The sequence below is a fragment of the Sus scrofa genome, chromosome 17, assembly GCF_054392235.1.
Source record: "Sus scrofa isolate SSC_HxYL_T2T_F1_AM1 chromosome 17, Sscrofa_HxYL_maternal_Yorkshire_Landrace_v2.0, whole genome shotgun sequence".
Taxonomy (NCBI): Eukaryota; Metazoa; Chordata; class Mammalia; order Artiodactyla; family Suidae; genus Sus; species Sus scrofa.
In genome coordinates, this window is record NC_139399.1 from 55,824,969 (window position 1) to 55,845,004 (window position 20,036).

At 55.3% G+C, this 20,036-nt stretch overlaps 2 protein-coding genes across 6 annotated transcripts; one reads left to right on the forward strand and one right to left on the reverse strand.

The window, feature by feature from the left end:
* The first annotated feature begins 10 nt into the window (after positions 1–10).
* CTSA (cathepsin A) lies at positions 11–7,501 on the forward strand. Its single transcript, NM_001243629.1, is given in 15 exon segments — positions 11–67; positions 241–425; positions 596–707; positions 937–987; positions 1,078–1,164; positions 1,392–1,547; positions 1,879–1,970; positions 2,316–2,400; positions 3,776–3,867; positions 3,948–4,026; positions 4,116–4,255; positions 5,439–5,514; positions 6,446–6,535; positions 6,696–6,800; positions 7,025–7,501. Coding segments are annotated over 15 exon segments (1,488 nt in total). The 5' UTR covers positions 11–13; the 3' UTR covers positions 7,109–7,501.
* Positions 7,432–19,085, reverse strand: PLTP (phospholipid transfer protein). 5 transcript variants are annotated; one of them, XR_014831820.1, is made up of 16 exons: positions 18,938–19,085; positions 18,269–18,379; positions 18,084–18,183; positions 17,054–17,182; positions 16,586–16,741; positions 15,288–15,351; positions 15,141–15,204; positions 13,929–14,020; positions 12,653–12,829; positions 12,512–12,571; positions 10,393–10,557; positions 9,755–10,294; positions 8,480–8,758; positions 8,306–8,369; positions 8,134–8,210; positions 7,432–7,746 (listed from the first exon to the last, which is right to left on the reverse strand). XR_014831820.1 is itself a non-coding variant. In XM_021077290.2 (16 exons), exons 2-16 carry the CDS (start codon positions 18,366–18,368, stop codon positions 7,615–7,617), a joined length of 1,491 nt encoding a protein of 496 aa, XP_020932949.1. In that variant the 5' UTR covers positions 18,369–18,379; positions 19,005–19,085; the 3' UTR covers positions 7,432–7,614.
* Between the last annotated feature and the right edge of the window lie 951 nt (positions 19,086–20,036).

The following is a 20,036-nucleotide window of genomic DNA, read 5'->3' on the forward strand; positions in this document are numbered from 1 at the left end:
ACTCGAGATACACATGACTTCCCGTCCCGGGGCACCTCCTGAAGAACAAGGACGCGGGGGAGCAGAGGTGAGGGGTATCCGGAGGCTGGAAGCGATCCTGGAGGCTGGAAGGGAGGCGGCAGGGGGAGCCGGGGTTGGGCCGGGGCTTCCCTCGCGGATGAGCCGCCAGCTCCTGCCCAGCGGCGGCTGAGCAGCCAGGGAGGGAGCGAGTCAACAGCCGGCACCCGCTTCCTGCCGCAGATGGTTCGAGCCGCGCTGTCGCCGCCGTTCCTCCTGCCGCTGCTGCTGCTCTCCTGGGCGCCCCGAAGCCAGGCAGCCGCCGACAAGGACGAGATCCAGTGCCTGCCCGGACTGGCCAAACAGCCGTCTTTCCGCCAGTACTCTGGCTACCTCCGAGGCTCCGGCTCCAAGCACCTGCACTACTGGTCTGCAGCCCTGCCTCCCAGGGCGGGGTTTGGAGCGGCGCGGCGATGCCCACCAGGGGAGAGAGTGGGGGGACGGGAGGTTCTTAAGACCCCTGCCGGAGTCTGGGAGCGGGGAGGGCTGGAAGGAGCGCCCCCCCACCCGCACTCACCCTAGCCTGACTCCCCTCCAGGTTTGTGGAGTCCCAGAAGGATCCCAAGAGCAGCCCTGTGGTGCTTTGGCTCAACGGAGGGCCAGGCTGTAGCTCCCTGGACGGGCTCCTTACTGAGCACGGCCCCTTCCTGGTGAGTGCACAGAGGAGACGGTTCCCAAAAGAAAAGACCGGGGAAGACGGAGAAAAGGACTTTGTGATCTTCTTAAAATGTATCTTTTTCCTGAGCTTTTTCTTCATCGGTACCATTGGCTTGACTATTAGTAACTCAGAGGGGTTTTGCCCAGTTGTGAGGTACCCAGCACCCTGGCCCTGGCCCTCCACCCACTTGGCCTTGGGACTTAGTCATCTCTCCTCCACAGGTCCAGCCCGATGGTGCCACCCTGGAGTACAACCCCTATTCTTGGAACCTGGTAATGCCACCGCTGTGGGTCCTATGGAGGTGTCTGGGCACTTGGATGCAATGGGGTGCCCTCCTCAGCCTGTTTTCACTTCCCTTCTAGATTGCCAATGTGTTGTACCTCGAGTCCCCAGCTGGGGTGGGCTTTTCGTACTCCGATGACAAGTCTTATGCGACCAATGACACGGAAGTGAGTCCGGTGCCTGCACGCATGCCCCAGCCCTCCCCGGTTGGCGTGATGTGGGAGAGAAAGAGCATAGCCTTGGGGTCCCTCTGTGGCTCTGTCACAGGCTACCTGCGGTGACTGGGACAAGTCACATCCTCTTGCATAAACGGGGAGGGTTGGTCATTATCTCCGAGATTCTTTCTGGCGCAGGTACCAACACTTCTTGAACCCCTCCATCCTGCCATCCTCAGGTCGCCCAGAGCAATTATGAAGCCCTTAAAGATTTCTTCCGCCTTTTCCCGGAGTACAAGGACAATGAGCTTTTCCTGACCGGAGAGAGCTACGCCGGCATCTACATCCCCACTCTGGCCGTGTTGGTCATGCAGGACCCCAGCATGAACCTGCAGGTGCCCGGGGGCTGCAGGAAGGAAGGGAGGCATCATGGGGCCACAGCCTTGGGGTTAGCAAGGTCCAACAGATCAACACCTCCATCCAACTTAGTCTTCCTTCCTAACGTCCCTGCCACTAGCTGGCCTCTCTCTGGCCTGTGTGCCTCCCAGACAGGAAGCTCTGCTGTCAGGCTGCCAGCTTGTTTACAGTGGGTGGCCTTCCCCACCTACCACTCCCACAAACCACCCTGGGCTTCACCTTCCAGATTGCAGAAGGTCTGGGTGGAGGTCATGGGAGGCTCTTCCTCCTCACTGTCCAGATGAGCTGAACGCCCTGGGTGTTTCACAGGGGCTGGCTGTGGGCAATGGACTCTCCTCCTATGAGCAGAACGACAACTCCCTGGTCTATTTCGCATACTACCACGGCCTTCTGGGGAACAGGTATGCGAGGGGACTGTTGGCCAATCTCGGGGGTTGGGCAGGTCACAGGACCTCGGGTCTGTCCTCCAGGCATATACTGTCCCAGGCCGTACCCTGGTTTATGAGCAGAAGGTGGGGGTTGGGGTTGCTAGAAGGGTTTGGTGCTGAAAGGTCAAAGAATTGAGATCAAAACAGAAAGGGATCAAGTGGGGCCGGCAGTATGGCCCCAGGGCAGCCAAGTTGGGGACCTACGTACCATGCCCTGTGATATATGTCCTTGTCCCCTAGGCTCAGGGCCCTTGGGTCCAGACCCTGATGGGAGGTTGAGAAGGTGGGGTCCTCAGCAATTTTCACTCATCTCCGCAGGCTCTGGTCTTCCCTCCAGACCCACTGCTGTTCTCAAAACAAGTGTAACTTCTACGACAACAAAGACCCAGACTGCGTGACCAGTGTGAGGTTCTGCCCCGGCTCTGACAGTTCCCATCCCCTCTCTGGGGACTCCTTGTCCCCCATCCCCCATTGCTTCCTATCCTGCTCCCTTCAACCATTTGGTGTTCTCTGGACACATGAATTTTGATGTGTTCCCACACTACTTCCTGTGACTTCCTGGGCAAATCTTGTCACCCCTGTGAGGAGGAAGGACTTCTCATTATCCAGCATCTGCCATGTGCCAGGACTGTGTTGAATTATGGCAATGTAGACCGTTCCATCTTCAAGAGTCTCCTTCCAGGGAGTTCCCGTCGTGGCTCAGTGGTTAACGAATCTGACTAGGAACCATGAGGTTGCGGGTTCGATCCCTGGCCTTGCTCAGTGGGTTAAGGATCTGGTGTTGCCGTGAGCTGTGGTGTAGGTCACAGACGCAGCTCAGATCCCGCGTTGCTGTGGCTCTGGCCTAGGCCGGTGGCTGCAGCTCCAATTAGACCCCTAGCCTGGGAACCTCCATATGCCGTGGGAGCGGCTCTAAAAAAGGCAAAAAGCCAAAAAAAAAAAAAAAAGAAAGAAAGAAAAAAAGAGTCTCCTTCCAAAGAAATCATATTAAAAAAAAACCAAACCCCTCTTATGGCTCAGTGGGTTAAGAACCCCACTAGTATCCACGAGGATGCAATCTGATCCCTAGTCTTGCTCAGTGGGTTAAGGATCTGGTGTTGCCACAAGCTGTGATGTATGTAGGTCACATATGCAGCTCAGATCCTAGGTATCTGTGGCTGTGGCGTAGGTTGAAGCTGCAGCTCTGATTCAACCCCTAGTCGGGGAACTTCCATATGCCTCAGGTGTGACTGTATTATAAAGAAGTAAAAAAAAGGAGTTACCCATTGTGGCTTAGTGGTAACAAACCTGACTAGTATCCATGAGGATTCGGGTTCAATCCCTGGCCTCGCTCAGTGCATTAAGAATCTGGTATTGCTGCAAGCTGCAGTATGGGTCACGGACAGGGCTCTGATCTGGCGTTGCTGTGGCGGTGGTGTAGACCGGCAGCTGCAGCTCCGCACTGACTCCTAGCCCGGGAACTTCCATATGCCCAGGGTGCAGCTCTAAAAGAGAAGAAGAGAGAGAGGTCGTATGGTCCCCCCGTTTTCCAGATGAGGAGATGGGCCAAGAATGTCAAAGTCCTTGCCTGAAGTCACTGTGATAAGAGCCAGAGGCATTAGGATGTGGACCCAGGACTAGCAGATTCTTTGCACTGAGCCTGTCTCCCTGCCTGTGGCGAAAAGTGGGGCAAGGATGATGACAAGGCCAAGTAGGAAAGCAGTAAATCTTAGGGTGTCTTGGAGAGGTCGTGGGGGCCATGCTTCAGTAAAGCTTAGGGGCTTCGTGTGTCGTTGCAGCTTCAGGAAGTGTCCCACATCGTAAGCAGCTCTGGCCTCAACATCTACAACCTCTACGCCCCGTGTGCTGGAGGGGTGCCCAGCCATTTAAAGTAAGCCCAGCCCTGTGCCCCTTGTGCCAACCCCAGCCCCATCGGGAGGCCCAGGCACCCATCACCCCCTTCGCTTGCAGGTATGAGAAGGACACCATCGTGGTCCCAGATCTGGGCAACATCTTCACTCGCTTGCCACTCAAGCGGATCTGGCATCAGGTATGCAAGGGCCTGGGCTTCCTCCCAGCGGAGCGGGGAGGGACGGGACAGGAGATCGAAGATCCTGACCCTCTGTCTGTGCCCCCCAGACACTGCTGCGTTCTGAGGGGAGGGCGAACCTGGACCCCCCCTGCACGAACACAACAGCCGCCTCCACCTACCTCAACAACCCGTATGTCCGGAAGGCCCTCCACATCCCCGAGCAGCTGCCCCAATGGGACATGTGCAAGTGGGTTTCTGTGGGTGCTCATGGACTGGGGGGTGTCAGGCTGTTGGGCATCAGAAAGAGTCCCAGGGACCCTTTGACTAGGGTTTCTCAGTGGGGCGTGATGGGTGTTTGGGGCGTGACAGTGCATTGTACAGCAGAATGTTCAAGACCTCTGACCCCAAAGCTGATTGACATTCAGCCACTTCATTCTTTTTTTTTTTTTTTGTCTTTTCTAGGGCTGCACCCTCGGCGTATGGAGGTTCCCAGGCTAGGGGTCCAATCAGAGCTGTAGCTGCTGGCCTACGCCAGAGCCACAGCAATGCCAGATCCGAGCCAAGCCTGTGACCTACACCATAGCTCATGGCAACGCTGGATCCTTAACCCCCTGAGAGAGGCCAGGGATTGAACCTGCAGCCTCATGGTTCCTAGTCAGATTCATTAACCCCTGAGCCACGACGGGAACTCCAAGCCACTTCATTCTTTCCTCTCTCTCTCTCTCTCTTTTTTTTTATGCAGAAGTTCCCAGGCCAGGGATTGAAGCCAGGCCATAGCAGTGACAACACCAGATCATTAACCGCTAGGCCACCAGGGAACTCCCAGCCACTTCATTCTTTAACAGCCACATTGGTGGTTAAAAAAATCAGTAACTTCCGGAGTTCTCTTGTGGTATAGCAGGTTAAGGATCTGGCATTATCACTGGGTTGCTGCTTGGCACAGGTTCAATTCCTGGCCTAGGAACTTCCATACGCTGTGGGTACAGCCAAAAAAAAAAAAAAAGTTAATCATTTCCGTAGTATTTAGTGAGCAGACACTCTCCCATCCCCTGCCCCTCCCCAATTCTAGTATCATGCCAGCTGCCTAGATCTGTTATAACCCTGCAAGTAAGAGCATGATCCCTGGCATAGCAGGGGCCACTCGAGTCCATTCTGATTGGTCGAGTGCAACCCCTCTAGAGTCATGCCAGCTGCATCCCAGTCATTGTAACAAAATGTACACATTTGTAAATGCAAGTGGGTTGGAGACCTCTGAATTCCAGCGCCCCATCCAGGTAAGTCCTAAAGGGGTTACCGCCCAAGAAGGGACTGAATCCCAGCTGTCTGCCTCTTAGGATGGAGCTTGGGAAGAGGCGGGGATGGGAGAGAGGTCTGATCTCTTGTCCCTTTTTCTCCCTCGACCTGGTCTTCCTGCCCACGTGCTCCTGCAGCTTCCTGGTGAATATCCAGTATCGCCGTCTCTACCAAAGCATGTACAGCCAGTACCTGAAGCTGCTCACCCCGCAGGTGAGCAGGGGCAGCACAGCTGGGTCCACCAGCAGCCTCAGGGCACTAGAGCAGCATGGCAAGGCGGGGGCTCCTTTAGGGCGCCACTCAGGACAGGGGAAGCTGAAACTCCAAGAAGTGAAGTCACTTGCCCGAGGTCCTCTGGTTGGCAGGGTCAGGATTCAAACCTGGCTCTGTCCCCACCTTGTGCTCCTCTGCTGGAGGAGGCTGAGGGGTCTGCATCAGCCAAGGAACCTTGAGAGTGAGAAGACCTAGTCAGATGGTGTTACAAACAGGAGTTCCTGTTGTGGCTCAGAGAACCCGACATAGTATCCATGAGGATGTGGGTTCCATCCCTGGCCTTGCCCGGTGGGATAAGGATCTGATGTTGCCTCAAGCTGCAGTGTAGGCCAAAGATGCAGCTCAGATTCAGTGTTGCTGGCTGTGGTGTAGGCCGGCAGCTGCAGCTCTGATTTGACCCCTAGCCTGGGAACTTCCATGCACCACAGATGGGGCTCTAAAAAAAAAAAAAAAAAAAAAGATAGTGCTACAAACAGAAGTCCGGGGTGGGAGCGGGATCTGTCCACAATCACCTAGGAGACACAGGCAAAGCCAAGTTCGGACCAGGTTCTGTACAGCTCAGTGGCTCCCTAGGGTCCGGTTGCCTGGGTACAAGTCCCTGCCATATGACCCTGGGCAAGTTTCTCACCTATCCTGAGACTTGATCTCCCAGCCATATGATGGAGCTACCAGTGGTGTCTACCACTTTCACAGGTAAAGCATTTAGCAGGGCCCTGGGCCTGTAGGAAGCAGTCAGAAAACACAAGCATTTCCTGGTTCATGCCATCTGGCTGAGCCTCCCGTATTCCCCGAGGGGTAGGGCTTGAACTGGGGAAGGGTCGAGACCTGGGCTTGTTCCAAAGCCGCCATTTTACCCCGGACCCTGCTTCAGAAATACCGGATCCTGCTGTACAATGGCGATGTGGACATGGCCTGCAATTTCATGGGAGATGAGTGGTTTGTGGATTCCCTCAACCAGAAGGTAAGGCAGGGCTCCTGGCTCCGGGGTAGGGCCGCTTGGCTGGGGCCGACGAGAGGGCAAACCTGGAGGAGCTCCCGGCCCCTGAGGTCTCGCTGGCAGCGACAAGCAGAGCCGTGATGATAGGGCCGCCGTAGCTGCTAAGTCTCTCCTGGTGCGGCAGATGGAGGTGCAGCGCCGGCCCTGGTTGGTGGACTACGGGGACAGCGGGGAGCAGATCGCTGGCTTCGTGAAGGAGTTTTCCCACATCGCCTTCCTTACCATCAAGGTAGGAGCAGCGGGGCTAGAGGGGATGGGGCAGGACCCCATCCTTTCGTCCTGGCCTCCTTTTGTGCTGGCTTACCCGCGGGCCCCTGGAAGGGCAAGGCGGGGGCTGGGGGGATTTGAAGGGGCAGGGAGACGGTCCCTGGCTGGAGGGATCCAGTTGGGAGAAGGAAGCACCCAGGAGCAGGGGTTGTCCTGGGGGGACCCTCACGAAGCTTTGCTCTTCAGGGCGCCGGACACATGGTCCCCACCGACAAGCCCCAGGCTGCCCTCACCATGTTCTCCCGCTTCCTGAATAAGCAGCCGTACTGAGGACCACGGGGACCAGCCCCCCCTCCGCCCCCACCGCCCGATCCAGCCCTTCCCAGCCTCTCCTGCTAGAAAGGAGATCCTCACTGATGCAAAATGCCCCTGTGGGGCAGGTCCCTGCCTCCACAACTACCCCCACCTGCCCCTCCCCACCTCCACAGCCCTGTGCATCCCAGACCTGGCCCCCCAGCGCCCCACTTAGACAGCCTGGGGGGGAGTTTGCACTTTATTCCCGGCTGGGGTGGGGCCCAGCCCCTCCCTGCTTAAAGAATGCTCTTCGTGCACTGATCGCATCCCAGGAACACAGCAGAGCTCAGGACAGCCCATGGGAGGCCGGACGGACTGTAATTGATGGCTTGACAGTGATTATGGAATAAAATTGGGTACAATTTAAAACCCGTCTTCTCTGTGGCCCTGGAGGTTAGAGAGGACACTATAGGCATGGGGGGTGGGGGGGAATGAGAGGCATCGGAGTCCTGGATGCAGCTGCTGGGGTGGGGGCTGAGGGCTCAGACAGCTGCCGTGGAGGGGGGCGGGGCACTGGATGCTTGGGGCCCCCTGGTGTCGGCAGGCCGGTTCTTCTCAATCACCTCTCGGAGCCCTTTGGCAAAGTGGAGGTCAGCCCCGATGGTGAGGAAGCCCTGTGCATGGGACAGAAGAGAAAGTCTCTTCATTCCATTACTGAGACCAGAGTTCAGAGACAGAGACAAGAGTCTTTGACTTCAATCTAGTGGGAGAAGCAGCGCAGCAAAGCGGTTCCTAGAAGGCCCCATGAAGGATGCTGAAATAGAAGCCGCAGGAACACAGCCCGTGGATGTCAAGGAGGGCTTCCTGGAGGAGGCGTGCTCTTAGCTAAGACCTGAAAGGTTAGTAGGCGTTGGGGGTGGAATCAGGGAAGGGTGTTCCAAGGTGAGGATGCAGCCGGTGCAAAGGGCTGGAGGAGTGTGATGCAAGATTCAGAGTGAGAGGTGGCAGTTGATAAAGGAGAAGCCAGGGATCCAGTCACACAGGGCACAGAAACTACTCACTGCGTTGTTTGTCACCACCTCGCGCACAAAGTTGATACCCTCGGGGAGTGGGATCTGCACCCCTCGCCAGGTCCGCTCTGCGGATGGGAACAGCAGCTCAGGCTGGGCCCCCCAGCTCAGGCTGGGCCCCCCAGCTCCCCGTCCCCCCATCCCCCCCACCCCCCCACCCTACCATTGAGCATGGGCATCACCCCAATCTGCAGCATGGTCTTCAGAGGGGCCTGCAGCGGGATCAGCTGGGAAGGAGGAGAGAGGGAGTCAGGGCAGCGAGTAGGGGGTGGGCCTGCCCCCAGACTTGACCCCACCCCACCCCACCCCCCACCACCCACCACCCATCATGACTCACTGCCAGTGACTCCAGTGCAGACTGGTTCGAGTAGATTCTGAACCTGTCATGGGGTGGGGGAGGTGGGGGGGTGGAGAGAAGGGGCCAGTGGGCACAAGCCCTGGAAGCTCCCCCTCCCCAGGTCACCCAGGCCTACCCACCAGAAGCCCGTGAGTTTAGTCTTCGATGCTACACTTTTCCTACAGGTTTTACCACTTTCCAGGTGTGTATCTTTGGGGTTTTTTGTTTTTTTGTTTTTGTCTTAAAGGGCTGCACCTGCAGCATATGTAATTTCCTGGGCTAGGGGTCAAATCAGAGCTACAGCTGCCTGCCTATGCCACAGCCACAGCCACAGCCACAGCCACAGCCACATGGGATCCGAGCCTTGACTGTGACCTACACCACAGTTCACGGCAACACCCGATCTTTAACCCACTAAGTGAGGGCAGGGATCGAACCCACATCCTCATAGATACTAGTCGGATTCGTTTCCACTGTGCCACAACAGGAACTCCGCGGGTGTGTATCTTTTGGATAAGTCTTTTCTCCCACTTTGGGTCTCTTTTTCTCCAAGCCTGCTCCCTTTTATTTGTTGAGCACCTCCTGTATACCAGACTTCTGCTGACAGCGTGTGTTACCTGCTGTTGCATGAGTTACATGTGTTGTTTGCTTTTATTTAGCAAAACTTTGAGTGTTTACTCCCTGCCAGATATTATGCATGTTAAAAAGTTAAATATCATGAAAATATTTGTGCCACTTGATTTAATCCTCATAACAACCCTAAGAAATAGGTACTATTACAATTTGCAAGAGGCAGATGAGGGCCAGACAGATTAAGTAATTTGCATAAGGTCATACAACTGGTGAGCTGCAGAACCTGATTCTAGTCTAGGCTCTTAATCACCCTGCTTCATTTCATTTCACTCCCTAGAACAACTGCTGTGCGACAGAACTTTCTGGAGTTCCCGTCGTGGCTCAGTGGTTAGCAAACCCAACTAGTATCCAGGAGGACCTGGGTTCAGTCCTTGGCCTCATGCAGTGCGTTAAGGATCCAGTGGTGCAGGTCGCAGATATGGCTCGGGTCCTGCATTGCTGTGCCTGCGGTGTAGGCCGGCAGCTACAGCTCCAGTTCAACCCCTAGCCTGGGAACCTCCATGTGCCGCAGATGTGGCCCTTAAAAAAAAAAAAATCTGTCATTGCTGTGAGCTGCAGTGTAGGTCACAGACACAGTTCGGATCTGGTGTTGCTGTGGCTGTGGTGTAGGCTGGCAGCTGCAGCTCCCATTTGACCCCTAGCCTGGGAACTTCCATATGCTGAGGGTATGGCCCTGAAAAAAATTTTTAAAAAAATCACAAAGCTAAGTTGCTCCAAAATCCAGGTTCTGCACTTTGCTGTACGACTTTGGGCACATCACTTAACCTTTCCGGGCCAGCTTGGTCCTCTCATAATACCTGCTCTGCCTGCCTCCGGGTGCTGAAAATGCAGAGAAGTCATACTTAATGAAGCACTTTTTGTTGTTGTTGTTTGCCATAGTTTTGAGATGGGATCTCAGTTTGAACCTGGGCTGCAGCAGTGAAAGCGCTGAGTCCTAACCACTAGACCACCAGGGAACTCCCCCAGGAAACACTTTTTATGCATTAACAAGACCCCAGCTTCCCAGTGAGTGAATTTTAGCTCCCCAGCATGGCTGCGCGGGTGAGATGATCCTGAAGACACTGAGGCTCAGAAAGGTTACAGGCTTGCCCAAAACCTTTGGACACCTGCCCACCTGCGCAGGTCCAGCTGTGTGCGCAGCGCCTTCCCCCGGAGGGCCATCTTGGCGCTCAGTCGGGCATCCTGTGTAGAAAAGTGGGGAGGTTGGTGTTACCAACCCAAAGGGTGTCCACCACCCTCGTGGCCCTGACCCTCTGCAGTCCCCACTCTGGGGTCCGCACCATGGTCATGCTGGACAGCTGGACCTCAGGCTGGCCGGGTGGGACCAGGGCAATGGTGACACTGGCGGTGACGGAGATGGTGGTGCCCGAGGGCTTGATGGTGCAGCGCGGTGGTGCCATGACCCGCAGCTCCAGCTTCAGCGGAGAGTCAATCACGGCCGGGCTCTGGGGAGGGCGGCAGAGCAGGGAGGGTGGGTCAAGTCCCAGATCTGTTCCCTGGTGAGTCCCCGGGGAGGAAGGGTGGCTCTAGCTCTCCCCTCTAAGAGCCCAGAAACACAAATGGGAAGACTGGTCTGGCTTCCAGAACCCTCCAGAATTGTGTCCAGCCTCTGCCTTTGGTCAGACAAGGGGATGTCTCATTCTAGGAATGCCCCCTTCCTTCTCTCTCTGCTTTCCTGAGTTCCCAGTATGCAAGATCCATCTCCAGTCCAGAATCCTCGGGGGCAGTCTCCTGGCACTAAGTATCCCATCCCCCCGCTGTATCTATTTTCGCAGAACTGCTGAGCTATTTCTTCTACAGGCAGTGTAGTGACCAGGTACGTACTTTTCAGCCAACATTTCACGTGTGTTAGCTCATTTAAGCCTCACGAGGCGTGCCCATCGTGGCTCAGTGGTTAACGAATCCAACTAGGAACCATGAGGTTGCGGGTTCGGTCCCTGCCCTTGCTCAGTGGGTTAAGGATCCGGCATGGCTGTGAGCTGTGGTGTAGGTCGCAGACGCAGCTCGGATCCCGCATTTCTGTGGCTCTGGCATAGGCCAGCAGCTACAGCTCTGACTGGACCCCTAGCCTGGGAACCTCCATATGCTGTGGGAGCGGCCCTAGAAAAGGCAAAAAGACAAAAAAATAAAAAATAAACAAACCTGACAATAACAGTGTGAAACAGGTATTATTATTATAATACCCATTTTTAAAATGGGGAAATTGGGGGCTAGAGAAGTTAAGTAACTTGTGCTATTATTCAGTCACAGAACTGGGACTCTGACCCGGGCAGTCTGGGAACACAGTCCACGCTCTTAACAATGTTTGGCCACGATGATGGTGATGCTGATGACAAGGACAGCAAGCATAGCAGCTAGTGTGGCTTGAGCACTGCCTCTGCATCAGGTGTTGTTCTAATTACTTTACATGTATTGATCCATTTACTCCTCATGACAACCCAGGGAGCTTGCAAAGTATAGAGGAGAAAGGAAGCATGACTTGGAATCACACAGATTCAAATCCAAGTTCAAGTTCGAGCTCCATCATTTACAACATAAAACCAAGGACAAGTCCTTTACTGTTCACTGAAATAGTTCTTTTTTTGAGGGGGGTTGTGTTTTTAGGGCCACACCCACAGTATGGGGAGGTTGCCAGGCCAGGAGATGAATCAGAGCTGTAGATGATGGCCTATGCCACTGCCACAGCAACACGGGATCCTTAACCCACTGCGCAAGGCCAGGGATTGAACCTGTATCCTCAGGGATACTAGTTGGGTTCATTAACCACTAAGCCACAATGGGAGCTCCTGAAATATTTCTTTAAAAATGTTCACTCCAGAAGTCTCCAACTTGGCTCAGAGGCAACTAACCCAACTAGTATCCATGAGGATGCCGGTTCAATCCCTGGCTCTGCTCAGTGGGTTAGGGATCTGGCATTGCTGTGAGCTGTAGTATAGGTCTCAGATATGGCTCAGATCCCTCATTGTTGTGGCTGTGGCATAGGCCGGCAGCTGTAGCTCCGATTCGACCCCTAGCCTGGGAACTCCCATGTGCCATAGGTACGGTCCTAAAAGGACAAAAAGAAAAAAGTTAATTCCTACTGTTCTCCACACTGAACAAGGGAAAAGAAGCAAAAACAAAAACCAAAAAAAAACCCACCTACCATCTATCCATCTATCGGCTGTTAAAGCTCCTACACCTGCCGAGCTTGGGTCGTCAGCCCACCCTCATCACGGCTTCGTGCAGGAGATGGAGCAGGAATAGCACGTCCCCTTCGAGGTGAGAGGATGTGGCCCCAGGTGGGAGCCGGGCCTTCTATCTATGCCACGGCTGCTGCTGGGGAGCTCTGCTTCCCTCACCAGTCCCATCACAGGGGTATGGGTGGTGTGCCCGCTCACCTGGCCACATGCCAACACTCACCAACAGGACAATGCTCCCGAAATAGGTGGCCCTCAGCAGCATGTCCAGGTCATGGGGCACCTGGACAGGGAAACTGGGAGTAAGGCGGGCGCTCCATCAAGGGCCCCTACGTGCCCATCCCACAGACAGGCCTGGGCATACCTTGTCCCCCACCAGCGACAGCTTCAGGGCCCCCGCCCGGAAGTAGCTCTCCATGGCAGAGTCGAAGAAGAACTCAGAGAAGGCCACGTACACCATCCGCTCTTCCTCCTGCAGCTGCGGCTCCACCGCCCGGTTGGGCAGGCTCCAGTTCCCCTCAGCCAGGGGATAGAAGGCCCCCTGGGGTTGGAGGATCAGGGTCAGGGCCAAGGCTGCTAGCCCAGCACCCAGGAGTCTCCAGGCCCTATGCCAGGCATTTTGGGGGTGGCGGGGTGTGGGACCCAGTTGCTGTTCTTCAGGGGCTCAACAGGCACGTGCCCTGTTTTGGCCACACCCACAGCCTGTGCAAGTACCCAGGCCAGGGTTCAAACGGGTGCCACAGCAGCGACCCCAGCCATTGCAGTGACAATGCCAAATCCTTAACTCACTGCACCACAAGGGAACTCCAACAGGTACTTTTCTTTAAAAGCAGGGACAGTGAGGTAACTGGAGTGCTTCGAGGGAGCAGTCCCATCAGACTGGAGAAGGGACGCTCAGGAAAGGGCTCGGGGGGAGGTGGCCTTTGAGTGGGCCTTGAACTCTAAGTAGCAGTAATGATGGCAGCTGCCACTTACATACACATAGCACTTCTGTGCCCCTTAGAGCAACTCCAATCCACATGACACCCCAGGAGGTGTCTTTCCTCACTGTATTATCTCCAGTTCCATCTTAGGAAACAGGCAACTGGCTTAAGATCACACAGTGAGTAAGTGGCAGAGCTGGGAGTTGACAGCTGGGAGCTTGTGCTCTGAAACTCTGCTAAGAGTCCCCTGGAGGAGCAAAGGTAAGGGCCACATACTAGCTGAGTGGCCTCAGACAAGTGACATCACCTCCCTGGGCAAGTCTCCACGTCCCTAGAATGAGCATGATGTCAGTACCTGGCTATCTGGGTTGTGAGAGGATGAAATAAGTTTGTGTTCATTAGAGCGGAAATGTTCATTTCCTTCGGGGGAGATGGGGGAAGGCAGCGCATGAGCAAAGGCCCTGAGGTAGGCGGCAAAGGGCATCTCTGGGAAAGAGCAGCTGCAGAGGAACAGGATGAAATTAGAACAGTGGGGCCCGACAGGATTACCAAGGCAGTGCCAGATCCAGGAGCTGAACCTAATGCTGTAGGCAACGGGGAGCCACAGCATCCCCAGCAACGGGAGTGGCTACATCGGAGCTGTGCTTTAGGGAGCTGACACCAGTCACGTAGGGAGAAGGAGGGGGTCTGGTTCCACACACCAGCTGGGCAGCTCACCCGGAATTCCATGTCCAGATTGCTGGTGGAGGCCACGGGATCTTTCAGGAGCGAGTAGTCAATGCCCACCAGCTCGTCCACAGCACCGCGCACTGCGGGGAGGGGCTGGAGTCACGCAAAGCTGTGTGATGTTGGGCAAGGTGCTTGCACCCTCTGAGTCTCAGCTGCTCATTCATAAGATGGTGATTATAATGCTTCCCTCATAGGGTTGTCATGAGGATCAAGTTAGGGGGGTTGGTTGGTTGGTTTTGCAGCCACACCTTTGGCTGAGGGAAGTTCCTGAGCCGGAGACTGAATCTGAGCCCCAGCTGCGACCTATGGGGCAGCTGCCTCAACTCTGGATCCTTTAACTCACTGAGCCAAGCTGGGGATGAAACCCCGTACCTCCGCAGGGGTGCCAAGGCACTGAAGTCAGAGTCTTAACCCACTGCACCACAGCAGGAACCCCAAATTGCTTGTTTTTTTTCTTTTTTGGCGGTGGCGCCAGCAGGTAGAAGTTCCCAAGCTGGGATTGAACCCGAGCCACAGCAGTGACAATGCCAAATCTGTAACCGCTAGGCTACCAGGGAACTCCAGATCAAATTAGTTTTGTGTGGAAAGCATTTAGTGCCCGGTGTGCAGCAAGCACTCAACAACAGATAGCTATTATAATTGTCATTGTTGTTACGACTACACCTGCTACAGAGGTTTCAACAAGTTACTAACAAAATGGCAGGAGATTCCCTTCTGTTAGTGGTTTCCCCTGCCTTCTCCCCATCCAGTGACCTGTGAATGGGTGTGATGATCTCATGGCTTAGGAAAGGGGAACTCGTGTTAATTGAGCACCTATTAAGTGCCCGGTGGTAAACACAGACGAGAATTCACCTTAATTGAGTTCCTATTAAGGGCCAGGTGAGGAACGCAAATGCAGCTCCCCCAGCAAGCACATATTAAGGGCCTTAACAAGCAGCCCCTTAGTTAACCCTCAGCAACCCCAGGAGAGGCGTGGTCAGCTGAGCAAAGAAGCCAAGGAAGTGAGGGGAGTATTACGTCACACAGGAAGTCAGCAGCAGAGGCTACATTTGAACCCAGGGCTCTTCCACCGCAGGGCTTGGAAGGCACTTACTCTACTACCTAACAGCCAGCACCCAGCCTCCTCCACAGCCCCACGCCCGCCCCCACTTCTGCTCCAGGGCCAGGCCCAGAGCCCCCAGCCCCACCAGCACCACTCACCAGGCACGGTGTCCAGGAGGGAGTTGAGAAGCACCATCCCTGCATGGTAGAGCACGGGGCAGATCTGGGAGGCGAGGGCCAGAGTCAAGGCCTTCGAAAGAGAAGGCACACCCACCCCAACTGTCCCCCACCTGCCACTGGCCACACCTGCTGGTTGAGGAGGAAGCGCATCCCCGAGGTGATGAAAGTGGACAGGAATTCATACACCTTCCTGCGAAAAAGAGAGGCCAGGTAAGTCCAAACCCTGCCCGCAGCCAACCTAGTTCTGGGAAAAATCACAGTGACCAGAGATGGTGGGGGGTGGGAGAAACACCTCTACTTTGACTTGAATTAGCACCTCGTTAATGGAAGTCTTCCATGACTTGGGCTCACATCCCCTTCTCCAGGCTGATTCTCCGGACTTCTTCTACCGCTGGCCCCCCCATCACCCAAATGAATCCACCCAGAGTTCCTCAAACTTGCTCTGAGCATCCTCATCTCCATATGCTTTTTCATGCCATCCCTTCCACCCTCGATGCTCCCACCCTGTATTTCCCTCTTTCTGGGTGTAGATGCTTCCTCTTCCAGGCAGCCCTCCCAGATTAACCTCCTCTGAAAGACACCCCCCTGCCTGCCCCGAGCACTTTCTTGGTCCCTCTCTCAAGGCTCCGATGACAACTGTCTTGTCCTACCCATCAGGCTCTAAGCTTCTTTTCCAATCTTTCCCAGGGCCTGGCAAACGCTGTGTTTTTTGAATAAATAAAAAGTTGGCAGGAGTTGCCCTTGTGGCTCAGCAGTAATGAACCCAACTAGTATCCTCGAGGACGCAGGTTTGATCCCTGGGCCAGCTCAGTGGCTTAAGGATCCAGTGTTGCCGTGAGCTGTGGTGTAGGTCACAGACTTGGCTCAGATCTGGGGTTGCAGTGGCTGTGGTGTAGGCCAGCAGCGGCAGTTCCGATTCAACCTCTAGCCTGGGAACTCCATATGCCATAGGTGCAGCCCTAAAAAGCAAAAAAAAAAAAAAAAAGTTGGCAGTGTACCAACACCAGATAATGAATTCACCATCTTCTCTCCCCCACCCTCTTCCAGAACTAGTAGAAAGCCCCCTTCTGTGTAATTAGCAGGGAGCTAACAATTATTGAGAACCCAGTCCATGCCCATTGTGTACGCTCATCCTCGCAATGATAAGTAGCGAGCCATGTATTATATGCCAGGTACTGTTCTAAATATTTTTACATAGATTAACACAAACAGTCCTCACAACCAACATCTTATAAAATATGTCCTATTACCATCTCCATCTGACAGAGCTTCAGCGACTTGTCCAAGGTCACACAGCTAGGAAACAGTGGCACTGAGATTTGGACCAGCTGGTCTCACTCCCAAGCCTGTGCGTTTTCCACTGCACTGGCCACACGGGCTGTGGGGCTCAAATGGGGTGCACCTGGGTTGCGGATGGTGCTCACTTGAAGGTTCCTCCAAAGGCTGCGTGCATTCTGGAGACAGAGGCCTGGCAGGAGACGTTGGACACTTTGATCCGGCCAGTGGGATCCCGGGAGAGCTGCAGAGCCGTGTGGATGGAAACGCCCTCGGCGGATGCGTTGATATAGCCCCCATCATAGCTGCGGTGGCACCGGTGGCAGGGTGGGGTGGGGGTGTTAATATTCACTCCAGCTTGGCGCTTCACCAAGTCATCCCTGCCCTCCTCCTTGCCCCCTACATCATCACCCCTCTTAATAAGGCATTATTTACGTCTGCAGTTTATTAGACATTTTATGAAGCCCTGTCAATTCTCAGGAAGTGGGTATGATTGTCCCTATTTGTACAGATGAAGAAACTGAGGCTCAGCAAGGCCAAGGGCTTGTCCACAGCTCCACACCTCCCCCCACCCTTTTGATGCACCCTCCACTCCCCCGAGGGCACCAGGTCCTCACAAGAACCAGTAGAGAAGCTGCCTCCGGAAGCGAAGCCCCAAGGAGCCATTGTTGATTTGTAGCATCAGCTCCTGCTCTGGCTGGAAATGGAGCTCAGAGGATGTCAGCTGCAGCTCCGTGACCTTCACCCTGTGGGAGGCTCCAGGGTCAGCTTTAGGACCAAGAAAATGGGACCCCACCCAACCGTAGTTAATTCAATCCCTCCTTTTCTAGTCCAGGTGGAATGAATTCTTATATTGCCCCTCAAGAGCCCAGCCTGTACTTGGGTGGCTAAAACTTGGGCTAGGGTGGCTCTGAGACTAGCTTCTCTTGACCTAGGTGTTATTTTTATTTTGCTTTTTAGGGCCACACCCACAGCATGTGGAAGTTCCCAGGCTAGGGTTTGAATTGGACCCACGGCTACACTACAGCCACAACACCAGATCCAAGCCGCATCTGTGACCTACACCGCAGCTCACGGCAACGGCAACGCCAGATCCCTGACCCACTAAGCAAGACTAGGGATGGAACCCGCATCCTCCTGGATAGTAGTCAGATTCGTTTCCGCTGAGCCCTGAGGGGAATGCCCATGATCTAGGTGTTAAAACAGTTTCATCCCATCTCAGAAATCGTGTTGAACTCCCTTCCCCCACGCTGGGATTGCGAGGCCTGGTCCCCACTATCCTAAACTACAGACCTATATCTCCTGTTCCTCTGACCTCTCCCATTAGCTCCACCTCGGAGCCCTGCTCCCCACTCTCATCCTTTGGCAAGTTTCTTGATGCTGCCTCTCTGGTGCTCTTTGGCCAGCTTCAATTGCACAGGTTCGGCTTTGCTTTTCTGGGTTCCACCCTCATTCTCTAGGCCACGCCCATCTTCTTAGTCCCGCCTATGTAGGCGGGCTTGTCTTTTATCTTTATCTTGGCCTCATCCTGTTTCTTAAGTCTATTTGGCCACGCCCCCATCCCACTCAGCCAGTCTCCCAAGACTCCGTAGGTATTTCTTAAGCCCCGCCCCCAATGAGGCCCCGCCCCCAGGGGCTCCCACTTACTCAGAGATGTTGTAGTAGAAGTGGCCTTCCCTGCCCCGCAGATCCGGAATGGTAATGGTCTCCAGTTCTTGCTCCAGAAAGCGCAGCCCCTCCTGCTTCACTGAAGCAGCAGTGAGACCCTTAGCTCCTGCATCGCTGCAGGGGCGACTCCACCCACACCCGCCCCCCGCCACCCTGGGCCTTACCCAGCTCCAGCGCCTTGGAGGTGATGCGGATTTTGCAGCCGGGGAGCTCCGCGTGAGCGCCCGCCAGCAGCACTAGGAAGAGGGCCCCTAAGAGGGCCATGGCGCGTGGGCCTGGAGGTGGGGTGGGGTAGAAGGGGTCATCCGGGCCACTAAAACCCCCTCTTCGGATGTCCAATCAGAAGAGGGGGGTGGCCCAGATCTGTAGGCTTGAGATAACTTTTTGGGGAACCTGCAGCCAATAACATTGCCCCCATTGGCATATGTGGAAACTGAGGCTCAGAGAGGACATGTGTCCTGCGCTCTGGCTCCCAGGGGATTTGGGGCACGGAGAAGAGGGAAGGGACATCCTCAGTTCCCTCGTGCAACGGTCATGTGAGGATTTGGGAGCTCCAGGGGACGAACCCCCGCCCGCAACAACAATCTCCCCTTTCCCTGTGCAGAGGGCGGGCTCGCTTGCTTGTTACTATGGTAATGGCTGCAGGAGCATTCCTGGGGGGTGGCTTGCGGTCTCCTAGGCCCCGAGCTCGAGCTCGGAGAAGTAGAGAGGGCAGCCCGCCCGACCTCGGGCTCCCGGGGCTCCCGGCTCCTCCAGGTCCTAAATCCCTGTCTTCGGGATTCTGATGCCACCCCCCCATCTCGGCGCCCCCCTTCAAGGGATCTCTTCCCTACCCCGGGTTCAGTAGACCACGCAGCTGGGCGAGGCTCTTGGGGTGGATGGGGACGTGCCCCAACTCACTCAGCAGTGGAGCTGGTGGTCGGCGCAGTCACGTGGGGAGGCGGGCAGCTCTGAGGATCCGGTCGGCGGGGTCTGGCGGGCAGCTCTGTTTCAGCCGCCTTTATAAAGCCGGGCCTCCCCGACCCCCCTCCTCTCTCCCGCTCTCCCCTCCTCCCTGGGGGTAGGGAGGAGATGGGGCGGGACGCTGGCAGCCGGGAGGGTGGAAAGGGCTGTAAGGAGCCCCGTGACAAGCCCGGCCGCTGTCAAGACAAGTGGGCGACCCAAACCGGCAGGAGCGAGGAGGGAACTGCTGAGGTCGGCCCGCCCAACCTCAGCAGTCCCTGCTTCACCGGGACCTGGGTTCAAATTCCATTTACCCATCTCTTCCTGCATGAGCCTAGGCAAGTCACTTCACTTGGGTCCCTGAGCCTCAGTGTCCTCATCAAAATGTGGGTGGCAATGGGAACTACCTCTTAGGACAGGGCAAGCCACAAAGTCATCAGCCAAGGCAGATTTTCACCATCCCTGCCATCCACAACCCTCTGTAGACTCCTCCATGCCAGGCTTCAACACCAGATCCCTTCCCCCAGCCCCCATTTCTTTGTCACTACCTGGGACCTTAAGGGCCCCGACAGCTCTCCCACTGGGGGTTCAAGCAGGTGCCACCAGATCAGGAGGACATCACACAGGCTGCTGGAATCACCCTGAGGGAGGTTTGGCGTTTCCCCAGGGACTGCGGGTTTTTTTGGTGAACCTTTAGCACTAGGTTCTCTGCACGTGTACTGCTTACAAGTGTTCCCAGCTCCAAGGGCAGGCGCAGCGTGGGTGCTCGCTCCCTTTTTGTTGTCAAATGTGTGAGAGTGGAAAGGAGAAGCAACGATGATTAATGTCCATTGACCTTGCATACAGCACGAAGCAATCATCCAGGCATGATGCCCAACTAGTCCTGATTTGCCCAGGACTTTCCCATATTTTGAAACGGAAAGTCTCCCTTCCTGGAGCCCCCTCTGTCCCAGGGAACTCAGGATGCTTGATCACCTAGATTAACTTGTC